Here is a 12716-nt window from a genome sequence, read left to right on the forward strand (position 1 = left end):
AGGACTAAAGGCAAAGTCGACCTCGGCGGAATTTGAACTCAGAACTTAAAGACAGACGAAATATCTATTTCTTTACTACCCACAAGGGGCTAAACACAGAGAGGACAAACAAGGACAGACAAGGGGATTAAGTCGATTACATCGACCCCAGCGATTAACTAGTACTTATTTAATCGACCCCGAAAGGATGAAAGGCAAAGTCGACCTCGGCGGAATTTGAACTCAGAACTTAAAGACAGACGAAATACCTATTTCTTTACTACCCACAAGGGGCTAAACACAGAGAGGACAAACAAGGACAGACAAGGGGATTAAGTCGATTACATCGACCCCAGCGATTAACTAGTACTTATTTAATCGACCCCGAAAGGATGAAAGGCAAAGTCGACCTCGGCGGAATTTGAACTCAGAACTTAAAGACAGACGAAATACCTATTTCTTTACTACCCACAAGGGGCTAAACACAGAGGGGACAAACAGGGACAGACAAGGGGATTAAATCGATTACATCGACCCCAGTGCGTAACTGGTACTTATTTAATCGACCCCGAAAGGATGAAAGGCAAAGTCGACCTCGGCGGAATTTGAACTCAGAACATAAAGACAGACGAAATATCGCTAAGCATTTCGTCCGGCGCGCTAACGCTTCTGCCAGCTCCGATGATAATGTCCCTTTGGAGATGACACATACACATGTTAAAAACTGCCGTTCAAACCGAAAAGATCCCCCCATTCCTTATGAGCTCATCATATCTCTAAGGGGACACTACAAATGAGTTTTAATATGATCGAAAGTGCGGCCGGATACATAGAGTCAGCTTCACTTGTTTACTGCGGTAATTTAGTGTTTTGTGGTAAAAGGATTTTCTTAAATGTTGATGTGGAACGAGGCTGGTAAAAACATCGGTAAACCGCGTTGTAACAGCCAGATATTTAACCGTGGTAGTTTGGTGAAAATATATATAACATACTGACTGTTTACATCTGAAAATGGTAAGTTGACAGACGTTTGTTTTTCATGCTGTAATATTGTCTGTAAATAATAAAATTTGGCGATCTTTCGTCTCTAGTAGACCTTTCCGTCGATTTCCGTAAAAAACTTCTTTTTTTTTTACATATGGGCTTGCGGGAACTTTTGATGTAATGAGAGCGAAAGAGACTAAGAGAAAGCGATTGTATGACGGGGGAAGTTCTTTTGAAGTTACCGTGCATGGCAAGCATTGATGTAGATGTGTGTGTGCTTCTAGGGACGAAAGATCGCCAATAAGGCATAAAATTGTTTCACTTGAAGAAAGCGTTAAACCCGGTCAAAAAACAACAAAAAGAAAATTGTGTAATAGGTGTAAAACAACGGTACTACTAGCGAACAGTGGGCCCAGTGCGCGCTAGCTAGTCGTGACTAGTCGATCTTAGAACGACTCCCTAGCAAAGTAAATAAAACACAAAATAAATAATTTTTTGGCAATCTGAAACGAAGTAAATAACACTGTTCGGCCCGAGGCTATAGTAGAAGACACTTGTCCAAGGTGCCACGCAGTGGGACTGAACCCGGAACCATGTCGTTGGTAAGCAAGCTACTTACCACACAGCCAGGCAGATTTAATAGAAAGTGCAGTTCCAAATTCTCAGTACATTATAAAATATGAGAGACACCTGAAAAAGTCCCGAAGATACAGTGGCTAAAGACTCTTGTCCAGGTATAATGCATAATTATTATTGTTTATTGTAAAGTATGTAATGTTACACAATCTGGTGTACCTGTTGTGTGAAAATAGGTAAACTTCACACAGCTTCCTATAATGTAATTTTGATGACAAATAAATAAGTGAAGTATAATTATTGAGGTAAAATTTTTATGTCTAAAGTTTATCTAAAGGTGCAGGAGTGGCTGTGTGGTATGTAGCTTGTTTACCAACCACATGGTTCTGGGTTCAGTCCCACTGCGTGGCATCTTGGGCAAGTGTCTTCTGCTATAGCCCCAGGCCAACCAATGCCTTGTGAGTGGATTTGGTAAACGGAAACTGAAAGAAGCCTGTCGTATATATGTATATATATGTGTGTGTGTGTGTTTGTGTGTCTGTGTTTGTCCCCCTAGCATTGCTTGACAACCGATGCTGGTGTGTTTACGTCCCCGTTACTTAGCGGTTCGGCAAAAAGAGACCGATAGAATAAGTACTGAGCTTACAAAGAATAAATCCCAGGGTCGATTTGCTCGACCAAAGGCGGTGCTCCAGCATGGCCGCAGTCAAATGACTGAAACAAGTAAAAGGGAGTAAAATAAATTATTATTGTTTATTGTAAATGCATGTAATGTTACACAATCTGGTGTACCTGTTGTGTGAAAATAGGTAAGCTTCACACAGCTTTCTATAATGTAATTTTGAAGACAAATAAATAAGTGAAGTGGAAGCACTCCGTCGGTTCCGACGACGAGGGTTCCGGTTGATCCGAATCAACGGAACAGCCTGCTCGTGAAATTAACGTGTATGTGGCTGAGCATTCCACAGACACGTGTACCCTTAACGTAGTTCTCGGGGATATTCAGCGTGACACAGAGAGTGACAAGGCTGGCCCCTTGAAATACAGGTACAACAGAAACAGGAAGTAAGAGTGAGAGAAAGTTGTGGTGAAAGAGTACAGCAGGGATCACCACCATCCCCTGCCGGAGCCTCGTGGAGCTTTTAGGTGTTTTCGCTCAATAAACACTCACAACGCCCAGTCTGGGAATCGAAACCGCGATCCTATGACCGAGAGTCCGCTGCCCTAACCACTGGGCCATTGCGCCTCCACTATAAGTGAAGCATAATTATTGAGGTAAAATTTTTATGTCTAAAGTTTATCAAAATAGTAAAATTTCACTTCTGAATCTATTTTTTAATATCTTTCATGGTTTTTTTGTCATTTCAGAAAATCAAATGACGTCAACATCAAAGATCCATTATCAATATTTGTCACCATTTACAGACTTGAGAAAGCAGTTATACAGAAAACATACAACACTGTTTCTATAAATTTGTTTTTGGGTTGCTGTGACAGTTATTCTTCCGAGTGAAACATTTCTCTTCATTGTATATAGGATGGGTGTAAGATGATATTGTATTACACTTAAATTTGGACAGATTTACAAATGAATTTTGTTGCTATTCCTTTTACCAGCAGAAGTAAGTATTGATGGAAATATTGCAGTAGAAGAATTTTGATCAGCCAGCCTCGCCTGGCCCCCGTGCCAGTAGCACGTAAAAGCACCATCCGCTCGTGTCCGTTGCCAGCCTCGCCTGGCCCCCGTGCCGTTGGCACGTAAAAGCACCATCCGTTCGTGGCCGTTCGCCAGCCTCGTCTGGCACCTGTGTTGGTGGCACATAAAATCACCCACTACACTCTCGGAGTGGTTGGCGTTAGGAAGGGCATCCAGCTGTAGAAACACTGCCAGATCTGACTGGCCTGGTGCAGCCTTCGGGCTCCCCAGACCCCAGTTGAACCATCCAACCCATGCTAGCATGGAAAGCGGATGTTAAACGATGATGATGATGATGATGTTGTCAGTAGATAAAGGAGAAATATTGATGTAATTGTCCCGAGAAAAAAAAAATTAAAGGGAAATGAATTTTCCTCAAGAATTGCCTAAGGAAGTGGGAAAATCTCTTTATCACTGTGATATTTGTCAAAAGACATTTTCTCTAAAAAGTAGCCTTATTAATCACAAAGCAATCCACTCAGCAGAGAAACGACATAATTGTGATACCTGTGGTAAATCGTTCCCTCGTTTACAAACCTTAAATATTCACAAGCGTATTCATACAGGTGAGAAACCATATCACTGTGATATCTGTGGTAAATCGTTCACTGTAAAAGGCACATTAACTCAACATATGCATATACATACAGGTGAGAAACCACATACCTGTGATGTATGTAGTAAATCATTCTCTCAATTGCATAGTTTAATTACTCACAAACACATTCATACAGGTGATCAACCATATAAATGTAATATCTGTGGTAAATCATTCTCTCGAATGCATAATTTAATTACTCACAAACGCATTCATACAGGTGAACAACCATACACCTGTAATATCTGTGGTAAATCATTCACTCTAAGATGTCACTTAGATGGTCACAAGCGTACTCATACAGGTGAAAAACCATATCATTGCGATATCTGTGGTAAATCATTCTCTCAGACAAATGGCCTAACACGACACATACGTATTCATACAGGTGAAAAACCATATCAGTGTAACATTTGTGGTGAATCATTCTCTGAAACAGGTAATTTAAGTAAACACAAATACATTCATACAGGTGAGAAGGCGTATCACTGTGATATCTGTGGAAAGTCATTCTTTCAAAAAGTTCATTTAAATTCTCACAAACGCATTCATACAGGTGAGAAACCATATCACTGTGATATCTGTGGTAAATCATTCTCTCATGGGAATGTCTTAAATACTCACAAACACATTCATACAGGTGAGAAACCACATTCCTGTGAAATCTGTGGCAAATCATTCAGTGATGGCGGTTCATTAACTCTTCACAAACGTATCCATACAGGTGAGAAGCCATATCACTGTGATACCTGTGGTGAATCGTTCACTTACGCAAGTGCATTGAGTGGCCACAAGCGTGTTCATACAGGTGAGGATCCGTATCGCTGTAATATCTGTGGTAAATCACTTTCTACTAGTTCTAGCTTAATTAGGCACATACGTATTCATACAGGTGAAAAGCCATATCACTGTGATACCTGTGGTAAATCATTCTCAGTAACGAGTCAGTTAAGTAAACACAAAGAATCTCATACAGGATAATAGCTGTATTACTGTGATATCTGTAATAACCTCTCGAAAGAGCTGTTCTTCACTCCTGCTCCAGAGCGTCGGCTGCGGGGTCACTCCGAAAAGCTCTATCTGCGACGATTTCATCTCAATCGAAGGAGAGGGGGCTTTCTCCGTCCGGGTTGCAGGTCCGTGGAATAAGCTGCCGGACGAGATAGTGAAGATGCCGACAACCGCTCGGTTCAAAGTCTCTCTTGACCAGAAATGGCCTGAACTCTTTGCATGAACACCACCCTGTACATAATTCCATGTCCCCCTACATGGCCTTGCTTTTTGCTTTTTGAGCCAAAATATTAACTTAACTTAAATCATTCTCTTAAAGAAATCATGTAATTATTCACTTACATATTTATATGGAGAGAAACCCTTTCGTGTGATATTTAGGGTTAATCTTTCTTCCAAAATAGGGATATAACTAAGCACAGTGGCATTTATACAGAAGAAAATTCATATTACTGTACTAAAGAATATCTGTGAGATATTCTTTTTAAGTAGTGCCTGAACTACTCACAAATGCTGGATCTTTTCGGTTTGAACGGCAGTTTTTTCTAGCGGTGTCATATGAAATTGTCACCCATAATTATGACCCTAGTATCGATCTATTGCATTTCAATGTTTTAGGGTTAGGGGTGGGGGGAAGGGTATCTTTTTTTCTTCACAAATGTAAATAAACTCAATCTGTTTCTTAAATGAGTGACATATTCATAGAGCACAGAATGTTTTTTTACCTCAATGGATGTCATTGATTGGTTGAAATTGAAGAAAAAAAACAACAAATATCTTACAGACTATAGAATTTTCTCAATAAAGCCAAGAGAAAAAGATGTTTTATAAACACATTCTACCAGTATACGAAGTTTAAAATTTTTTAGTTACCTAGAAATTATGTTAAAAACTGCCGTTCAAACAGAAAAGATCCAAATGCCTTAATAAAGGAGAAAAGTCACACAGTTGTGATATCTGTGGTCAGTCACTTTCTGAAAATAGTGATTAACCTAAATAGATATAAAAACCACCACAGTGGTATGTATAATACATCACCCATTTACTTAGAAATATACACTCTGTGAAATGAACAGAGACATCATCGCTCTAAAGTTGTCAGGAATATGGCAGCCTCCCTAATTTTGGATCTGCAATAACATGCCTATTTCTTTATTACCCACAAGGGGCTAAACACAGAGGGGACAAACAAGGACAGACATGGGTATTAAGTCGATTACATCGACCCCAGTGCGTAACTGGTACTTAATTTATCGACCCCGAAAGGATGAAAGGCAAAGTCGACCTCGGCGGAATTTGAACTCACAACGTAACGCAGACGAAATACCGCTAAGCATTTCGCCCGGCGTGCTAACGTTTCTGCCAGCTCGCCGCCTTAACATACCTACAATAACAATACATACCTACAATCAGGTCAGTCGAGACCCCCTTCGGTCATGACACAGACCGGGGTTGCACCTAGAAAGTTACCCTTCTAGTCACAAGTCTGGGCAAGGTGGTTTATGGAAGACTAGCAGTCGCCCATGCATACCGGCCTCCCCTCTCCACGCCACCAGTGTTATCCAAGGGAAAGGCAAAGGGGCCGATACAGCTTGGCACCAGTGATGTCGCAACTCATTTCTACAGCTGAGTGAACTGGAGCAACGTGAAATAAAGTGTCTTGCTCAAGAACACAACACACAGCCTGGTCCAGGATTCAAGCTCACAACCTCACAATCATAAGCTCGACGCTCTAACCACTGAGCCATGTGCCTTCACTTCATACCTACAATACACTGTCAAATTGTGGAGGCGCAATGGCCCAGTCGTTAGGGCAGCGGACTCGCGGTCATAGGATCGCGGTTTTGATTCCCAGACGGGGTGTTGTGAGTGTTTATTGAGCGAAAACACCTAAAAGCTCCACGAGGCTCCGGCAGGGGATGGTGGTGATCCCTGCTGTACTCTTTCACCACAACTTTCTCTCACTCTTACTTCCTGTTTCTGTTGTACCTGTATTTCAAAGGGCCGGCCTTGTCACTCTCTGTGTCACGCTGAATATTCCCGAGAACTACGTTAAGGGTACACGCGTCTGTGGAGTGCTCAGCCACTTACACGTTAATTTCACGAGCAGGCTGTTCCGTTGATTCGGATCAACCGGAACCCTCATCGTCGTAACCGACGGAGTGCTTCCACACTGTCAAATTGATCATGTTTGGTAATGCAACCAACCATAAAAACTATGCCCCCAAAACACATGTGAAATGTTTTACATAACTCATAGAACGGACCTTTTGTTGTTTTGTTTTTTTTTTGTGATACTTTTAATAAATGATTATATATATATTGCATTGCATTGATTATTTATTGATTTGAGCTTATTAGAATGAGTTGTCCTAGAAGGATCTAATTGTTGTTTGTGTTTGTTTGCCCATTTCATTGCATCTGATAAAGTTTTACTTAACATTTTGGTTATCCAATACTTTGCACTCTGGTTCATTCTGTGTTTTGCACATTCACAATGCAAATATGCTTATTTCAACTTAAATAGAGCTTAAATTATTTAGTCCCAGATCTGCTCTGATTGGGAAAAAAAAGTATGATCAAAAACATTCTAGTATTTTCCTAATTGAAATTTCTAGTGGAGGCGCAATGGCCCAGTGGTTAGGGCAGCGGACTCTCAGTCGTAGGATTGCGGTTTCGATTCCCAGACCGGGCGTTGTGAGTGTTTATTGAGCGAAAACACCTGAAAAGCTCCACGAGGCTCCGGCAGGGATGGTGGTGATTCCTGCTGTACTTTTTCAGCACAACTTTCTCTCACTCTTACTTCCTGTTTCTGTTGTACCTGTATTTCAATATGCCGGCCTTGTTACTCTCTGTGTCACGCTGAATATCCCCGAGAACTACGTTAAGGGTACATGTGTCTGTGGAGTGCTCAGCCACTTACACGTTAATTTCACAAGCAGGCCGTTCCGTTGATCGGATCAACCGGAACCCTCGTCGTCGTAACCGACGGAGTGCTTCCCTCCCCCTAATTGAAATTTCTGAAACTGAGAAAATTTCAAATCAAAATTAATGAAATTGTTGATGCATTTTATTCCAATATAATATGCTTCAAAATAAATTCCATTTATGAGAATAATACAATTTAGGATACTTATGAATCATAACAGTTGACAAAGGTCTTAACCTGAAAAGTGTGCTGCCAAATGTTCTGGTATATAAACACAATTCACTTTGTTAATAGAGTTCCCTCTAAATTTAATCAATTTCAACCAGGACTAACAGCCTGGCCGTAGCCTTGTTAAATATCCCAATATTAGAATAATAACAGGACTTGGTATTATCACATGGTGACAGTGAAAGTTAAAAATAGATTCACTGAGAGTGCATCAAGTGTCTTGTCAACTTCTCAATAAATATACCGTAAATCCTCGAGTATAATCCGCATTTTTCCCCCAAAATTTAAAGGTCAAAATCCCTCGTGCGTACTATATACGAGGTTAAAAATGAAAATTATTTTCTAAGCAATGTCTGAGTCTCTATTGGCTGTCCAGCAATGTTTATTCAGACGCATTTTGTGATGTAGGGTGCGAAAATACCTTAAGCTAAGCCTGAAAGCAATGAAGTCATAAAAGAATCATCCATAACTTGCAGTAAGCAACATTTATTAAACATTATTACTGTTATTTCTTTATTTTCTGCAAACAAAATGCACAAAAAAGCTACACATTTGCATTATATTATATATACAATAATAATAAAGGATGTTACCATATACAGTTTTACAAACCAAGGACGTTATATAGACCTCCTTGACTCAAGTCAGAGAAGGGGTGCGTTGTATACACAAGGTTTAGGTTTTTCAGAGGTACAGCCCTCTAAAAATCCCTTGTGTATTATACTCAAGGGCGGACTATACTTGAGGATTTACGGTACTCAGGGTGAAAATTCAATAAACACAACAGGAACCAATCAATTATTATTGAATTCTACTTTTCCGAGTGGTATTTGAGTATACAATGTTTAATTCAACTAAAATAGATGCAGGCGTGGCTACATGGTTAAGATGTTCCATTTGCAACCATATGTTGGGTTTCATTCTACTTTGCCGCATCTCTGGGGCCAAACAATGGCTGGAGCTTGAAGTTAGATAACAGAAACTGTAGAAAGTTTGTGTGTGATTGTTGATATTTAATGTTTTTCATTGTTTGAGTGAAACAGCGATGATGGCAACATATTAACTGATTGCTCTGTGATTTCAAAGGCCTGGGATAAAAAATATATCTTACTTGAAATACAGGTAAGTATTGTCAAGAAAAGCATCTGCAATTCATTGTAGTATGAGGAAAACAAACATTAAATATATGATGCAATAACTCTGAGCACCTTTTCAAACTCCACCCATCTATCACCCGTGGACATATTTACAAAGTAAGAAAACAGCACAGCTCCCATGACTTCAGGAAACATTTTTTCACGCTGAGAGTTGCTGAAGCATGGAACAAACTGCCGGCATCAGTTATTAGTTGTCGGAGCACTGCATCCTTCAAAACTTCCATGCTTCCTGAGATTCGCCAACACTACACCTGATTTTCTCCCCTCCATGCACACACAAGCATGTATCTGACTCATACATTGTTCGCTTTCCAGACATTTCTACATTACTGCATGTACTTTATATGCACTTTCTGACAAGTTGTGGTGCACCTGAGCACTGTATACAATAATTTCATTATTATTTTTATTATTTTTTTTATGATTGAAGAAATAATTTTGGTGAAATGATGCTTCTCACATAGGTAACTAGCAGTTAGCAGTAATTCAGTACATTTTATGGATCTTTTCGGTTTGAACGGCAGTTTTTTTCTAGCGGTGTCATATGAAATTGTCACCCATAATTATGACCCTAGTATCGATCTATTGCATTTCAATCTGGTTAGGGGTGGGGGAAGGGTATCATTTTTTTCTTCACAAATGTAAATAAACCCAATCTGTTTCTTAAACGAGGGACATATTCATACGGCACAGAATGTTTTTTTAACTCAATGGACGTCATTGATTGGTTGAAATTGCAGAAATTGAAGAAAAAACAACAAATAGGCGCAGGAGTGGCTGTGTGGTAAGTAGCTTGCTAACCAACCACATGGTTCTGGATTCAGTCCCACTGCGTGGCATCTTGGGCAAGTGTCTTCTGCTATAGCCCCGGGCCGACCAATGCCTTGTGAGTGGATTTGGTAGACGGAAACTGAAAGAAGCCTGTCGTATATATGTGTTTGTGTGTCTGTGTTTGTCCCCCTATCATTGCTTGACAACCGATGCTGGTGTGTTTACGTCCCCGTCACTTAGCGGTTCGGCAAAAGAGACCGATAGAATAAGTACTGGGCTTACAAAAAGAATAAGTCCCGGGGTCGAGTTGCTCGATTAAAAGGCGGTGCTCCAGCATGGCCGCAGTCGAATAACTGAAACAAGTAAAAGAGTAAAGAGTAAAATATCTTACAAACTATAGAATTTTCTCAATAAAGCCAAAAGAAAAAAGATGTTTTATAAACACATTCTACCAGTATACGAAGTTTAAAATTTTTTTAGTCACCTAGAAATTATGTTAAAAACTGCCGTTCAAACCGAAAAGTTCCTCAGAAAATGCTCTTAGCCCGTAAGCATCGCGTCTCACGATATCTCTCCAAGGGGAAGCTATCATTGAGGTTGTCTTAATTGACATCGAAAGTGCGGCTGGAGACATAAAGTCAGCTTCATCTGTTATTTGGAATCAATTAGGATTTTATTGTTGGACAAATTGGGGGATTTATTTTGATATAGGGGCAGAAAGAAGGTGATAAGATGTTGCTAAACCTCATTTTAACGATCAGATATTTACTTTGGTAGCTTGGGTGAAAATGCACAACGCTCTGATTCACTGATTCCGCCTGAAAACGGTGAGTTAATAAACGTTTTTGTGTAATTCATGGGTGTAATTAATGTATGTAAATAATAGAATTATATGTATTTCTTTATTACCCACAAGGGGCTAAACATAGAGGGGACAAACAAGGACAGACAAAGGGATTAAGGGTGTAATTAATGTATGTAAATAATAGAATTTAAAATAAAATTTTTTACGGAAATCGACGGAAAGGTCTACTAAAGACGAAAGATTGCCTTTTAGGATTTTGTTAATGTTTTGTACTACAATCGTTTTTTTTTTGTCCATAATGTTTCTTTTTGTTTGATCTCTTATAAAACTAATAGCATCAATGAAAACGACTTCCAGCCATGGCTAACTTGAGAACAAAACAACAACACTATGTCACGGGTAGAAACTGTATAGTCACTGAAATAAGAACCAAATTTCTTTCCAAAATTGCACCTAACTAGGCGCAGGAGTGGCTGTGTGGTAAGTAGCTTGCTTACGAACCACATGGTTCCGGGTTCAGTCCTACTGCGTGGCACCTCGGGCAAGTGTCTTCTACTATAGCCTCGGGCTGACCAAAGCCTTGTGAGTGGATTTGGTAAACGGAAACTGAAAGAAGCCTCTCATATATATGTATATATATATATATGTATGTATGTTTGTTTGTGTGTCTGTGTTTGTCCCCCCAACATCGCTTGACAACCGATGCTGGTGTGTTTACGTCCCCGTAACTTAGCGGTTCGACCGCAATTGTGACCGATAGAATAAGTGCCAGGCTTACAAAGAATAAGTCCTGGGGGTCGATTTGCTCGACTAAAGGCGGTGCTCCAGCATGGCCGCTGTCAAATGACTGAAACAAGTAAAAGAGGAAAGAGAGAGAGAGTAACCATCTTAGAGAGGATGACCGGATGTGGGGCACAATGGATAATGTATTCCTAGGTATATGATGGCAGTGTTGTAACTGGAATGTGGGATCCATGTATCCTGGCAGTTTTGATACACAGTTCAATTCCAAATCCTGAGAACATTACTGAATATGAGAGGCACCTGGAGAAATCCTGAAGACACTAGTAAAAGTTTATAGTTTATCAATATAGAATTGTAGGAATCTTTATTTTTTAAATATTTTTATTATTTTAGTTACACTGTTTTTCTATCATTTCAGAAATCAACTGACATTGGCATTAAAGATATCATTAATACACAAAAGAAAGATTTGACACAAAAGTGGTACAACTCTGTTTCTATAAATTTATCTTTGAGACACTTTCTCCTTCTTTGTCTGAAGGGTGTACAGGCTGAGGTTGTATTTGGATAGATTTGTTAAAGAGATTGCTACTGAGGAAAAATTGCAGTATAAATGGTTTGAACACAGGAATATATAAGAAGTGGTAAAAACATCCATACTGTCATTTGAAAACGTAAATTCTAGAAGAATGAGTTTACCTGAAGAATTATCAAAGAAGGTGGGAAAATCATCATACCCCTGTGAAATCTGTAAAAAGACATTCTCTCTAAAAAGCAGCCTTGCTACTCACAAACGTATTCACACAGGAGAGAAACTACATAACTGTGATATCTGTGGTAAATCATTCTCTCAGATACGTACCTTAACTATTCACAAACACATTCATACTGGAGAAAAACCATATAAATGTGAGAACTGTGGTAAATCTTTTGCCTTTAGAAGATACTTAGCCAAACACATACGTGTTCATACAGGGGAAAAGCCATATCACTGTGATATCTGTGGTAAGTCTTTTTCTGAAAGTGATAGCCTAACTAGCCACATTCGAATTCACACAGGTGAGAAACCATACCAGTGTATTATTTGTGGAAAATCTTTCTCTGAAAGGTGTAATTTAACTACACACAAAAACATTCATACAGGTGAGAAATCATATCACTGTGATATCTGTGGTAAATCATTCTTTCAGAAAGTCCACTTGGATACTCACAAGCGTAGTCACACAGGAGAGAAACCG

General features: G+C 39.6%; 1 protein-coding gene across 1 annotated transcript in view; it reads left to right on the forward strand.

Annotated features, from left to right (window-relative positions):
- Positions 1 to 654: 654 nt before the first annotated feature.
- The window catches only part of LOC115223992 (zinc finger protein 91-like), a 25779-nt gene continuing 13717 nt past the window's right edge, over positions 655 to 12716 (forward strand). Inside the window, exons 1-4 of the mRNA XM_036513043.1 lie at positions 655 to 993; positions 2908 to 3203; positions 3534 to 4389; positions 12706 to 12716. The exon at positions 12706 to 12716 is cut by the window's right edge and continues 702 nt beyond it. Coding sequence (XP_036368936.1) covers positions 3600 to 4389; positions 12706 to 12716 — 801 coding nt within the window. The 5' untranslated portion in view covers positions 655 to 993; positions 2908 to 3203; positions 3534 to 3599. The remainder of the gene's footprint in view (positions 994 to 2907; positions 3204 to 3533; positions 4390 to 12705) is intronic.

Source organism: Octopus sinensis, linkage group LG24 (assembly GCF_006345805.1).
Source record: "Octopus sinensis linkage group LG24, ASM634580v1, whole genome shotgun sequence".
NCBI lineage: Eukaryota > Metazoa > Mollusca > Cephalopoda > Octopoda > Octopodidae > Octopus > Octopus sinensis.